This window comes from Triticum aestivum, chromosome 1D, assembly GCF_018294505.1.
Source record: "Triticum aestivum cultivar Chinese Spring chromosome 1D, IWGSC CS RefSeq v2.1, whole genome shotgun sequence".
NCBI classification, from domain to species: Eukaryota; Viridiplantae; Streptophyta; class Magnoliopsida; order Poales; family Poaceae; genus Triticum; species Triticum aestivum.
The window spans coordinates 259,548,994-259,563,532 of record NC_057796.1 but is presented as its reverse complement, the minus strand read 5'-3'; the positions used below and the strand labels follow the sequence as shown (position 1 = coordinate 259,563,532).

Here is a 14,539-nt window from a genome sequence, read left to right as displayed (position 1 = left end):
AGGAAGACGGCTAGGGCGCCGCCCCCCAGGCCATCGAGGCGAGATTGGGCGCAACTGGCGAGAGCGGCACCGTCGGTGCGCTCTGCCTAGGCTCCAACAATCTCTGCCGGATAGCAGGAGGCGGACGCGGAGTCGGCTCCCTCCGCGCGACCCTGGCAATGACAATGCGCCGGAGCTCAACCGCAGAGATGGGGCTGCGCGGCTCCAGACACTGAGAGGAGACGTGGCCGGCGCCACCACATCGGATGCAAAGCGGGGGGTTGCTGCAGTCTTGACGCCGGTGGCCCTCCTCGAAGCACCTGAAGCATAGCCCGTGGAGGTCCGTCGGGATGAACCGCAACTCCGAGGACAGGGGCGACCCGGTTGTAGTTCTTCCTGTGTATATCGTGCTTCACCTTTCTCCGGTTGATATATTCAAGACATAAAACAATGTCGTAGGGTTAGGCCGTATCATGAGAACATAAGTGTTTACCCGCGTCACCACCCATAGCTAAGTACGAATCTGCTAGTATTCCTGTAAAAAATCAGTGCAACCCATGCCCCCTCGGACACAATGTGCTCTGATTTTCGCTTGTGCGCACTAATGATGATTTTCTAATGAGCAATCTCTTGGTTTGTTGAATTATATTGCTAGCAAATATTTGTACTATCACTAGCTATTCAAGCATACGGAACGATTATAGAATGTATGTATCACAGAATTTCAAAATGATCCTTACTACTCAATATGTAACAAAGGTGTTGATGGAATTAGTAGACATTGTTGTACAATTAAATTGTTATTTTGTTGCGGGAGTTATATAACCGAGTTTGACAAGAAACGAAAACTACAAGTAACAGTAGTTTTTTTTTTTAAACGGGCCAAGTAACAGTAGAATCAACGGAGAACATCATGCCAGGCAAAGAACCGCCATGTTACAATCTGTTTTTTATTGGGATATTGTTCTACTCAAAGAATTCAACAGAAAATTTCATAAATCACAATACGTTACGCCGTATTCTTGTGTATTTTTTCGTATTCTTGTGTATATAGACTAGTACAGTCCTAGATAGAGAAGCGAAAAGCGATGAGCGCAGCACTCCGTTCCGTTCCGTTCCGTGAAGGAAGAGGAGACGTCACGTCACCACCGAGTCGTCTCTTTGCTCGCTCTCGCGACCAATCCAACTCGAGAGTCGAGACTACTCTTCGCATCTCCTCTTCCTCTCAAGTCCTAACTACCTAACCGCCCCCAAATCCCCAAACCCTAGCTCTGCCCCACCCCCGCCCCCAACCCGCAGCCGGCCGCCATGGCCGAGACCGTCGACGACAAGCTCGCCTACTTCCAGGCCGTCACAGGCATCTCCGACCCCGACCTCTGCACCGAGATTCTCGTGGCCAACAACTGGGACCTCCAGCTTGCCGTCTCCTCCATCACCGGCGACCCCTCCTCGCCCGAGCCGTCCACTTACGGCCCGCCGCCCCCGCCTCCGCTGGAATCCGATTCCATCGCCTACCAACCCCCCGCCCCGGCTCCGCAGCAGCAGCAGCCCGGGATCGCGTGGAGGCTAGTGACGCTCCCCTTCTACGTGGTTTCCGGTGGGGTCGGCCTCGTCACCGGTTCCATCCGTCTCGGTTTCTGGGTCGCAAGCGGCGTGCTGTCCCGATCCCTCTCCCTCCTCGGCCTTGCGCAGGGCGGCGGTGACCGCTTGCTTGAGCTGCCCCCGTCCGCCGCGGAGGCGGTTGACTTCCTGGCCGAGTTCGAGCACGAGTTTGGGGCTGGCCGTGGCCCGCGCTTCGTTGCTGAGGGATTTGCTGACGCGTTGCAGCGTGCACAGCGTGAGTACAAGCTTCTCTTTGTGTACCTCCACTCCCCTGACCACCCGGATACCCCAGCATTCTGCGGTGGCTGCCTCTGCTCCGAGCCGGTGGCCGCCTTCATAGATGAGAACTTCGTTGCATGGGGTGGTAGCATCAGAAGGACTGAAGGGTTCAAGATGAGCAACAGCCTGAACGCATCACGCTTCCCGTTTTGTGCGCTAGTCATGGCATCTACGAACCAGAGAATTGTGCTGTTGCAGCAGGTATAGTGTTGTTGTGCTCATCAATTATTTTTCTTCTAAGATCCAGTTTCCTTGCTGCTTGGATTCTGGGTTTCAGAGTTTGTTAATTAGCACATGGATTATACTGCAGGTGTTTGGGGATCGATATAACTTTGTATTATTAGATAAGCTTAACCGAGTATGCGGGTTACTTGCAATTAGATAAGCTTAGCTGAGTATGCGGGTTACTTGCAGGGGCTATGTAAAAGGAGTTTGCGATTCTTTAGTTACGATGTTTCATTCATTATGATGTGTTCATGCAGTTGGTTAGAACAATAGTTACAGATCTGTGGCTGTGTGAGTTAGTTAAGCCTATTGCTATGCCCTTGTGCTGATAGACTAATAGCTGGTTATAGTAAGGTTGGCCTACCTTCAGAATATAATTGCATCACTTATTGAGCTTAGTTGTCCTGGAGATGTATATGTGCTGTTGTAGAGAAAATCTTTTATCCTACACTGTTTGTGATGTACTATGTGTGAACACTATGAAGTAATCAAAAACCATGATATCTTTCACAAATTATTTTTATCAACCTTCCTCTATTGTCTAATTGTCTCTATTTGTTATCTGTATTGGAATTTAAAGTTGAGTTGACAGGTGAGATTAAATAGTGCAGTTTTAGTAATAATTAGCATTCACTTGTTTTACTGCAATGATACATCAATTGGAATTTTAGGAGTTCTTTTTTAGTTCTTATACTCAGTTTTCAATTCCAGTCCCAAACACTTGAAATGTTCTCCCTTGGGATTACACATTCCTGGTCCTGAATATCTTGAGATCTTGTAGTCCTATAACGAACAACTAAACCTGTCATTCCCATTCCTGTTAACCAATTTGAATGAATCTAACATACCATAGGGTACTGGATGCATTTACACGATTCCTCTATAAACCTTTATACTTGAATTTCGTGCTACTCTAATGAACTTGAGCAAAAACTGCTCATGATATTGGAAAATTAGTTTGGTACTTCTTTGCAAGATTCAAACGAGATGGTGCAGTTGTGGGACTTTATTTCTGAAGATACAGGAATTTGCTTTGTTCCTCCCCAAGATATTTTTATCAATCCAGATCCCAGGACTCACAAAAAAAATCCAGAAAAGGCTACTGGGGGTTTTCTTAACTAAATTGTTCTTTGAAAGAATAAAGTTTGTCTCATGGTCCAGGATCTCACCTCATTTTGCTTTCAAACATCACGACTTGCGCACATTCACAGGTCCTTCATGTAGATAATTAATTGCTCACGTACACTGCGTCTGATTGCGTCCAATTACTACCAGCAATTGATGCATTCTCTTCTACTCCATCCGTACCAAAATATAAGACGTTTTTGCAGTCTAAATTGAACTGCAAAAACGTCTTATGTTTTGGTACAGAGATAGTAGATGGCTGCGTATGTAGATGACGAAAAAATCAGGAAATTTCACTTGTCAATTGTTGGTTATATTATAAGCTACTGCGTGAAATATTTGCATTATGATTTCTTAAAATTTTGTATACATCGTCTCTATTCTCATTTTAGTAACATAGAAATCAAGCATGATCATATAGTAATTTAACTGTCTGATCTGATTATGCACTTTCTACTCATGGGTGATGCTAAAGTGGTTGTTAATACTAATATGCTTTGTTCTTGTATTTTAAAATGTATGATTCCAGCTAAGTTGCACGGATACAACAATACAGATACCACAATACCATGATATGGCGATTTTTTAAATACGCAGATACGGCTAATAAATATTTAAAATATGTAGATATTGATGATTTGCACATGGGAACGGGAAAAACGATAATTCAGGGGCATCCTTATTAGTGATAATTGTTATGATGTTGCTTGCTCCTCCAGTACATGGGCAGCATGGCTGATTTTGGCAAGTAAACCCCATTGTTTCTAAGCCCACCAAGCACACTAGCCTACTCAGCCCAGGTAGCCCAATAAGGCACTACCGCAATAGTAAAATCCCATCACCCATTGCCTTTGTAAAATCAGATGCCCTCTGCAGCATAGAAATGAGCAGAGGCAACCACTCATGGAGAAGCGGAGTAGGGAGAAGGAAAGTGGAATCACACCTGGGCAGCTGGGTGAGATGGAGCAGGTGGACGGTGGTGCTCTAACTCCGGCACAGAGGGAGGTGTGTTGTACCGGTGGCGCTCAGATCTGGGGTGAGAGCGCAGGGCGGTTGGAGCGTCAGCGGCCAACGGCCGCTCATCTCTTTCTCTAGGTTGGCGTTGAGCAGTGGTAGATTTTTGGCTTTCGTTGCCGGCGTGGGTAGGGAGCAGGTGGTGGTGCTCAGATATGGGCCGGGGCCTTACCGGTGGAGGCGCATCGAGGGGAGAATAATGCCTGCTGCGCTGTGCTGTGCGAGGGCTTTTGTACTAGAGTGTTAGGTTTCCTCCGTATCCCACGTTTATCACCAGGTATCTCCACCATATTCTATTTATTTTAATCTTTATGGAAAATGGAAAATGACCCGATACGTTTCAAGGGGTATCCGGACGTTTAGAACCCCCTGTATGCTGATTTTGTGCCGTATCCGCGTACCATAGGATTCCAGAGTGAAATGTTGTGATATATTCTTACTCTTTTTCCTTGCCTGCTTTTGTACATCATGTGTGATAGTACCACTGGATCTGAGATTGTAGATAGATTGCTTACTTTACCTGATAGTAAAGTGAAATGATGCATCTTCGAAAGAATAGTGGTCGTTTGGATTTAGAACTGGCCACTATGTTTCTTATATCGGCCTATTAAAGCGTTAGACTGTTGTTTAATTGCTTCTTTAACACTTTGTACAATTCGTCAGTTTTGCTCATGCATTTTCTTCCGATCTTCCAAAGGTTGAGGGGCCCAAATCACCTGAAGAGATGATAACAATTCTTCAAAGAGTTGTTGAAGAATGCACTACGTCCCTTGTTGCTGCCAGGATTGAAGCTGAAGAAAGACTAAACAATCAACGTTTGCGTGAGGAACAAGATGCTGCTTACAGAGCTGCACTTGAAGCTGATCAGGTACGTTAAGCTATATATGACTTATGGATCCTTCTATAGTTTTTATTGTTTGTGCTTTGGTTGTAGAAGAGTATCCATTCCTGTCTAATGGTAAGAAAGGAAGGTAGGTCAGATGTTGTAATAACTCCTTGGTTTTCCTTCTGTAAAAAGCACCGTGCCTCATAAGGATCACATTTGTGCATTCACAGTAAGTGCGTCGTTTAAGGTGTGATTCAAGCAGTGCACACACATGCCACTATATTTTCTCCTAGTGTTGGAATGTTTTCATGATAGCACTGATTTAATCACACAATTATGACCAGGCCAGGGAACGCCAGATGAGAGAGGAACAAGAAAGAATTGAAAGAGAGGCCGCGGAGGCTGAGAGGAAGCGTATAGAAGACGAGGAAGCACAAGCCAGGGCAGTCCAAGAAGCAGCTGAAAAGGAAGCTGCTCTTGCAAGGAGACGGCAAGAGAAGGCAATGGCTCTTGGCGCTGAGCCTGAGAAAGGGCCTGACGTTACTCGAGTATGTTTAACGCTCTTTGCACGCTATCAACAACCTTTTGCCTATTCTTACTCTAGTATAACATGTGCAGAACCACATCTTTCTGCTTTTCAAGCATTTTTCTTCTTTTGTTGATCACCAAATATCAGTGTAGTACCTTATGCTGCATTTTTCTTCCTAATTTGTTACTTATTACTCCCTCCGTTCCATAATACTTGTCGTGGTTTCAGTTCAAATTTGAACTAAAACCATGACAAGCTTATGGAACCATGACAAGCATTATGGAACGGAGGGTGTAACTTTTTAAGGGGCTAGATAGGGACACATCGTTCCTGAATTTTATATTATCTGTGTACACATGACCTGCATTATCTGAACATGAGGTATATGTTGTCACTTGATAGTAGTAGTAGTAGTAGTAGTAGCGTCATAATTTGGTCACAGGTCTTTGAACTAACTCCAAGCCATGCTCACAATTCTGCAGGTTCTTATAAGATTTCCAACTGGAGAGCGCAAAGAAAGGAGATTCCACAGTTCCGCCACCATTACCTCGATATATGACTATGTTGATTCTTTGGATTGCTTGAAAGCGGAAAAGTACAGCCTAGTTTCTAATTTTCCACGGGTAACATACGGTCCTGAAAAGAACTCCCAAACGCTGGTGGAAGCAGGTTTGCACCCACAAGCAAGCCTATTTATCGAGATAGAACAATGAATGTCCTCAATTTTCTAAGTTATATGTACTGAAACTTGCAAGTATAGGTGCTCCTTTTTTACTCTATTTGACAAACAGTGGGGACTTCCAGCTGTACGGCAATATACTTGACTTTTGTGCAAATGCTGCTTTTGTGGTTCACATTCGTTAATAAATTCACCTTCTGCCGGATCAGTTGACTGCTGCAATGTTTCATACTGTATTTGTTAGCTATGTTTCTGTGGTTGTGTTCTTGAATCTCAAGTATTGTTGTATGATGTAAATACATGGTGTTTGTGATAACATCACAAGAAACCTTGCGAAAAACATGTCAGTAATCGAGCGATGAGATTTGTGATTTTGTCAGTAATTTTGCGGATCTGTGCTGAGAGGTTGAACGGTTGAAAGTTTTTGCACTTGTGCTTTAGCAAACGGTTGTGCTGCTCTAGTGATGGATGAAGACTAATAAACGGTTGTGCTGCTCTAGTGATGAATGAAGACTTTTTTTTTGAAAGGATGAATGAGGACTATTAAACGGTTGTGCTGCTCCAGTAATGAAGACCACGAATAATGCATCTGGAGGGTCAACAAATTCTTGTTTTTGTACAAATGTACACATTCATGTTTTTATTTGCATGTAAATCTTCATTGGCAATTATGTTGCGTCCAATGCAAAAACTAAAAATTCGGTGCACTAAAAGGTTGTTCTTTAGGAGCTAAACTATTCTGTACGCCAGCGCAAGAAATATTGTTTTATGTGAAAATTAAAGACACACGAAAGATGTGTACAGCCGTATATGTTTTTATTCCGCAAAAAAAAGTTGTATTTGTTTTTGACCTTCTCAGACATTCTTAGGTGGCAGTTTCAAGTTACCCGCTGCTCCCGGAAACTCGAAAGATGTGCCTTTTTTAGACATATTTGAAACTTAGCCACAATCTAGAGACAATCAAGGACCACCTTACTGTTGCCGTCGGAAAGAGGAGAGACACCAACATGCCCATGACAAAAGAAATGCCACAGAAGACAAAGCTGCGTTGTGTGTCAATGAAGCAGGCCGCCATGTGGCCTGAGACCTTGTGGCTTGTTGACCGGGATCATCTCTATGCTCTTCGGTCCGCGGCTCGACCGAACTCATCCAACAACGCCAGAGAGAAGACTCGAAGCCGCCTTCTTGCATCCGCCTAACATTTGTTGAATCGGCTGTCCTCCAGATCAGGTCGCCGCCACCGCACTCGAAGGAGAAAGCATCAGCGCATCCGAAACATAGCCATCAATCCTACTGCAACCCTGGAGCAAATGTCGCCGCTACGGCAGAATTGAAGCACAAAGGGCCTCCACAAAGTCGTCGTCGACGTTGCACCGACCAAGGTTGACCACCAAACCTATCTAATCCACATGATGAATTTCTCTTACTGCTTGGTTCCGCATTGGATTTTGAAAACTTTTGTTTAGAAAGTGGTGTCACGATCGTGGGGATCAAATGGATGGTTCAGGAAAGTCTAGTGAAGCGGCACGGTCTGTCGACAACAGATGGAAGCACCGCGTCGGAGAAGGATCAAAAGACAATTTATTCATAGCCGCCGTGAACGCCACGCGAGCAGCAGCCATGGCCGGCAGAAACACTAAGCAACCTAGCCTAAATTACTGCTACACACGCCGCACGCGGGGTCCGGCGACCCTCCTCCCGCCGACGACCGGAGGTCGTCGGGGAGGCTTGCACATGTGATCTGTTGGAAGAAATGACGGCTAATGCGGTCTCGTAACCTTCACTCTTCACTCCGTTTCATCGTGAGCACGCTCTTCCCGTCAAAAAGAAAAAGAAAAACAAGAACGGTGAGGACGCCCGCCCAGACTGAGGATGAGGCCGGCGGCCGGAGATGATCCCGGATCAGCGGGGACGCGGAATCCGGCGTCGTCGGTCGGGGAGGCGTCCAGTGGAAGGTGGACTCGCTCCAGAGGAAGATTGCTGGCGGCGGAGAACAGTGGCCCGGCGCAGTCAGTCGAAGATTCTCGAGGCGATCGGCGGAGGGAGGAGGGTTTCAGTGCGAGGAAGAAGCGGGCGGCAGCGGGCAGTGAAAGGATGCTGTCCGCGGAGGAAGTCGCCTTAGCCGCCCGGCCGCTCCCTCCCCCGGAGCCTCCCTTCCCCAAATCTGGCCGACATGATGATGTGGTGGCTTGGAGTGAAGACCTAATGTAGCTCGGAGATGAAGGTGACCTCTATTAACATTCTCTTACTTGTTGCTCGCAGCAACTAAGCACAATACTTTTAATTTGCACCTTGTTGCTAAAGCCATCCTGCTAACTACTGTTAACTTTCTATTTTTCATTCTTCAGATAGTAGCCTTCTGACCCTTAGAGCGGTCAGGGGCACTAAATCCGTGAAATCTGCAATGAGCTTGGATGACAGAGACATGATCCTGGATGTGGCCTGCTCTGTTGTGAATGTATCAGCCACCGAGCCTGGTAAATTCGAGAAAACCATTAGTGTGATTCTTCCGGCTGATTCTTCCTACCGCTGATAATGCCCATCTCCTTGTTTGCAGATGGAAATGTGGTTGTATACTGCACCGGCATCATCACCGAGTATGACGAGGTCGGTAAGTGCGCAAAAGTCTTGTCTTCTTCTAGCATCATGTGCAGCGAGGAGGGCAAGCTGCGAGACCCAAATCAGAAGGTAAAAAATTGCACCTCTTGTTTCATTCGTTTTTTTCCCTTCCTATGTTCTGTTGTAAACCAAATCATTCAGTTCTACCCAACAGATCAGAGGAGCTCACTTTTTAGTTTCTTAGTATGGTAACCATGTGCTGCTAGTACATAGCAATAGTGGAATATGTAAAGATATATGTTGATCTAAAGGTAGTTCCGTTTCTCGAACATGAGCATCAAAGGTATTTCTGTTTCTCGAACATGAGCATCAAGCATGGCTTTTGTCCGCCTCATGGTAACTACCGGCGTCTTGCTCTCACTTCTTCTCTGCAACCGCATCTTCTTCTATGTCACCTCTATGCCGCCGCTTCGCTCCTCTCTAAGTCGCTTCTAATTGCATGTTGTCATCTTCTCCAAAGTCAGTGAATCACATGCGTTGTTGCTGACTCATTACACGCCTCACCTTCATATGCTAAATAAGAGGTAGACATTCAGCATTCATCTCCCGCAATCGACAGCAGCATCAACAGGTTTTCACGTGGTGACTTTGCTTCTGACGCCACTCCACAAGCAGCCATTGCCCATTGCGAGAGGCTTGAGCTCCAGCAGGTGTTGGCATCGCCTTATACCTTTTAAACAGGCCCCTAAACATGGAAGATGCCATACTAGTTCACATTGGATTAGTGACTATGGATTCTCTGATATCTTTCTGGATTTAAGCCTTATCACTGCACAAAATTATAGGGAGAAGCCTATATGTAGATTTTGAGAACTTAAACATCATAGGTTGAAATTTTTGACATCCTGGAAATAGCAGTTTGTACCATGTTTCAGATGTATAGTTCCAGTGCTTTCTGGTCCTTTAGATCTCAGTTTTTTGCTCACCCAACTGTCTAACATAGAGAACTTGATAATTTTATTACACCGGCATCCAGATATATATGTTTAAGTTTCGAATGGAAATGACTTTTGCTATTTAGACTTTACTCACTTCTATGGAAATGTTTTTCGAAACACCTCTTGGCTATTAACTAATTTCACAAGCACCTCCTTTTTTGCACAAAAGCACCTCCTAGCAGTAGCCTGAAAGCTTCCTCGCTTTTGGATCCAACATCCTTCACAGAAATATTTTTCTGGCTGCATCATAAGTAGCACAATACTTATATATTCAGAAACATCCATAGGATGAACCAACAACACCATGAGATGGGTACAATACTAATATCGGAAACATCCATAGGATGAACGAAGGACAACATGAGATTGGTGTGTGCACAAAATAAAGGTAAATGCACGATTTTTAAGCCACAATATTTACTCATGCGACAATTAGAAATAACATAATTCGCCGTGTTTTCTGATATGTGAGCTCTACTCTAGCATATGGTCAAAATATCATACAAAACTTGCAGTAAATTCTCCGAATCAACTCGCATAGCAGGATCAGTTTCTGAAGAAAGCAAATCAGGATTTCCGAAAATTTGAAGGACACGATCCAAGACCCATGCTGCGGTTTCTAACAAACTACTTAACAAGACAATATTTTATTACAATCTCTGTCACATCAAGCATCAAACATGTTAGCTCCAAGTTCCTTCCTAAGCATAGCATATATTTTCCATACACAGCTAAATAACGTGCTGCTTAGCATTTCCAAGGATACACAAGGTGATAGTTGATATACCATCACAAGAGTGCAGACACGAATAAAAGGAAGGCATCATGTAACATCCAAGTAAAAAAATGCCTTATATGAAAATTCAAGGCTCCCAATACAAAGAGGTGGCTCTCAAATGATTTTTTCTTTGTTGTTTGTTATGAAGTTTAGTTCAAGTAACAATATTACTCTGTCTTATCTAACGAGAATTTCTTCTTTTAGGTATCAGTTCACCTGTCAAATGACACTGTTGTGGAGGCACGTGTGTTGTTTTTCAATGACCACTATGGCGTTTCTTTTCTGGATATCAACACGGAGTTTCCTTTGGTGCCGGCTACTTTGGGCTCTAAACCATACTATGGACAAAATGTGTTTGTCTTAGATAGAGATGATGAGTATGCTTTGGTTGTTAGCCACGGTTCGATTCTGTATTTGGAGAAACCTTTATTTGAAAGGAACCACTACATGTTTGCCAGCTATAATAGCTCTTTGGTAAAAAAATGTATTCTGATGTTTCGTATGCTTGTTATATCATCATGCCGAACTCATGTTTAACCTTGTTCTATTTTTTATGCAGACTTGCATATGTGGGCCGGTAATTGACAATAATGGCGAGGTTATAGGGCTGATTACTTCACATCTCCCACAATCAGCCATTTTATCTATCTCCATAGTGAAAAAGTGCATCCAGATGTGGAATAAATTTGGGTATGTTCCTATATTTTATCGTTTATAACCAAACTATATCAAGGAGACTTTTAGTTAATGACTATTCCCATCCAGAATTATTTGGCTCTAGAATATCGATTAGTCTGTGGAACTGGCTTAATAGAGGTCCAGCAAGGAATCGTCCCCTGAGTCTTGGTTGGACTTATCCCGTCTAGAATAGGGAGACTCTGAATCTGTTTGAATTATTTGGTAGTCCTAGCAACCATGAATACCATAAGCATATTTGCCCATTTGACTAGGACATTAATAGGCTAGATACCTACTACAATTTGTGCAATATTGACCAGACCTCTGTGCAAGACTGGGATCCAACTAATTATAAGCCTATTGCCTAAGACTAGCACAAAACTATTGGTCCGACGCACTTCAAAATTGAGCAAAAATTGAATGGACAAACAGTTTAGAGCCTTTGCCTGTGGTTAATTGATCAAACTGGTGGTAACGTTAAGTTTGATCATTTGGAAGTGTCTGGATCTACAATTATTTGCTAGATAGGAGTACTAAAGAACCTGACTTGTTGCAGCCGCATTGCTCATCCTATTCATCACCTTGAGCTAAAGACTGCGGATGTTGGATACGGTTTACAGAGATGAGCTTCGGGCCCACCACAGTATCAAGAGTGGATTTATTGTAGCTCGGGTATCCTCAAGCACACACATGTCTTTTCCTTTTGACTATTCATAATTATGAAGTTTTTTCTACCAAATTTCTGCTATTTTTCAAAACCAGAACATAGTAGAGTTATAACTTTTAAATTTGCTTAGGTGTGTCATGACTCTACCGTTGAAAAGATTGGCCTCCGAAGAGGGGATGTGATTGACTTGGATCATCGTTCTACTGTAGTTGAGGTACTAACTTTCTAGCATTGTAGATAAAGTTAGTTTAGTTGTACCTACTACTTAGAGCTAATATGGTCAAACTGTGTGTTCTAGCTTGAAGAATTTCTTCTTGGTCTTGCTTGGGTCTTCTTGGAGAAGAAACTTGATTCGCATTCTACCATAGATGTCAAGGTATATTAGCAAAAGAAATAAAGTGTGAACTTGTGATAAAAAAATAACCAACAAGTTGTATGGCAATTTTTTGTTTGTTCGCAGATACGAGTTCATGATATTCGTGCAAAAACAAGTGTTTGCACTATTTTGCCTATGGGATTCAGCTTTGCTGTAGTGTGCTCATACTATTCATCAGGTAGGTGTCCCAACTTGCTTACCTGGGATAGTTTAGTAATTTAGATGAGAAAGTTTCTTCCTTTTTTTAATCCAAAATGACTCTATCCGGTTTTGCTATTGCTGATGCATACGAATTTACTCTGTTTATGTAGTCGCTACGTGCACAATGGTCAACATACACAGTTTGTTTCATTATTGTGTAAATTAGGCTTAAACAAATATTAACCATAAAATGCTTTACTTATTTGGGTTTGTGTATACTGCAGCCTCATTCCAGTCCGTGGGACCGTGACAATGTGAATTAGGGATCTCGTCATCACAAATATTAGCTTAGGTCGGTGTATGGTTCGTGGCTCTATGCTGGTCTCACTGTAAACATCATCTCAGGATACAGCAGTAGGCAGCACCGGCGGCACCTCAGTCTTTGCTAAAAATTAAGTTTTGCTCTACGCTTTTAGTTTTTTTTTGTTTCTTGCGGGTGACTATGCTTTTAGGTATCACTTGCCGCTAACTTGGTTGACTCATTGTGATGAGTGCTTCAAAAAACGTCTTATATTAAGTTACGGAGGGAGTATCTATGTTGAGCCAATCGATCAGTCTAAACTTTGAGCAGGCTTGAACACAAAGGTAGAGTAATAGCAGAAAAGTTATTGTAGTATTTGCCTATAAGCTTATTCAGAATACGAAAGCTACATAGGCATATGCTAAAGGGAGAGGAATCCATTTATTATTTATTTCTCAGCCTGGGCCCAACTATGTATAGAAATCTATGTATTATTGTCTGCATCGGCAACAAAGTTACGGTGCTAAATTTGGTGCAACCAATGCAGACATTGAACTGTATATCATGCAGCTTATAAGATACAGTGTATTGTAAAGTAACTTGAACTTCTTAGGCGTGATTTACCCGACAAATTTGTAGCTGGGTGCATGACTGCAAAGCTGTCTCCTTCACGAAGAAGTTTCACCGCTACTCTGAAACATAAGAGACATGGAAAATCTAATACTCCTCTAATGTTATATTAAATCAGTGACAATTAATATAGATCGGAGGAAGTAACATCTTTTGATGTTTTGAAGAAGAAAATCTAATAGGGTCGCTTGATGTTGTGAAGAAAGCTCGGCTAAAGACACTAAAAATACTAATGAGAAAGAAGATGAGAGCCAGTTTGAGCAAACAAAGTCGAGTTTACTTGAAGCTTGAAGAATGGAGAAGAGGAGAAAGGAGCAAGGGCGAGTTTGCACAAACAGAGTCGAGTTTACTCGAAGCTTGAAGAATGGAGAAGAGGATAGGAAATAGTCCACTGCTTTTGAACGAATAGGAGGGCTGTTAAGCTAAACTCAACTCATTCAAAAGCAACGTTGGTTGTATGGTTTCATCAAAAGAACCTCAGATATGAAAACTGAAACCGAAGGGTATGTAGGTAGTTAGAGCATCTACACCCGGATATAGCAAATCTAACCCCCTAAGTGACCGGTCAACCCTCATATGGCCGTCCACAACAGGGTACCTCAAATTCGACCCCGCAAAACCATGGTATCTATGCAATGTGAGAAATTATCTACGTTGATCATTATACCGACATAGACAGACATAGATGACCACAGTTTAAACTAAATTCCATACAGACATATAAACACAGTTCATCATACCAAAAGATTTAGTTCATTGCCGGCAATATAGATAAAAACTAAATTAAATAAAACTAAACAGAGACGAAGCGCAATGTCGGGACCCAGCAATATAGATAAAAACTAAATTAAATAAAACTAAACAGAGACGAAGCGCAATGTCGGGACCCAACGGTAACTGGGGAAGCCATCCGAAGCAGGCAGAGAAGGGCTCGGGGGGGGGGGGGGGGGCACAGTTGCGCGGACGCGATAGGACGACGCCGTAGTCTACACTGCGTCGCCGGATGACGGGGGGACGACACGGGGACAGAGCTTCTGCTTCTGCCCTGTAGCCGCAACCGGCGCAATGCGATGCGGAGAGTGAGCTCCTACTCGTTGTCTACCTCCGCCTCGCGCAACAGCGACTCCTAGTTGACTGGGTAGTCGACGTCGGA

General features: G+C 43.5%; 1 protein-coding gene and 1 long non-coding RNA gene across 3 annotated transcripts; both read left to right on the top strand.

Annotated features, from left to right (window-relative positions):
- The first annotated feature begins 1,104 nt into the window (after positions 1-1,104).
- On the top strand, positions 1,105-6,466 carry LOC123181354 (plant UBX domain-containing protein 10). Its single transcript, XM_044593611.1, has 4 exons — positions 1,105-2,061; positions 4,922-5,092; positions 5,395-5,598; positions 6,062-6,466. The coding sequence occupies exons 1-4, from the start codon at positions 1,288-1,290 to the stop codon at positions 6,290-6,292; spliced, it is 1,380 nt and encodes a 459-aa protein (XP_044449546.1). The 5' UTR covers positions 1,105-1,287; the 3' UTR covers positions 6,293-6,466.
- Positions 6,467-7,842: 1,376 nt separating this feature from the next.
- Positions 7,843-13,366, top strand: LOC123181353 (uncharacterized). Of its 2 annotated transcripts, none has more exons than XR_006491647.1 (10): positions 7,843-8,482; positions 8,607-8,735; positions 8,816-8,946; positions 10,805-11,067; positions 11,153-11,283; positions 11,828-11,943; positions 12,069-12,152; positions 12,237-12,314; positions 12,399-12,492; positions 12,740-13,366. It is a non-coding gene; the product is annotated as an uncharacterized lncRNA (long non-coding RNA). The 2 variants fall into 2 exon arrangements; XR_006491646.1 differs by having other exon boundaries at positions 7,844-8,482; positions 10,798-11,067.
- Positions 13,367-14,539: the final 1,173 nt, after the last annotated feature.

Bases quoted from the DNA above. Each gene is read 5' to 3' on its own strand.
- LOC123181354 (XM_044593611.1), top strand. From the start codon at position 1,288: ATGGCCGAGACCGTCGACGACAAGCTCGCCTACTTCCAGGCCGTCACA. The intron at 5,093-5,394 runs GTACGTTAAGCT...AATTATGACCAG, and splicing joins CTGCACTTGAAGCTGATCAG to GCCAGGGAACGCCAGATGAG. The intron at 5,599-6,061 runs GTATGTTTAACG...ACAATTCTGCAG, and splicing joins AAGGGCCTGACGTTACTCGA to GTTCTTATAAGATTTCCAAC.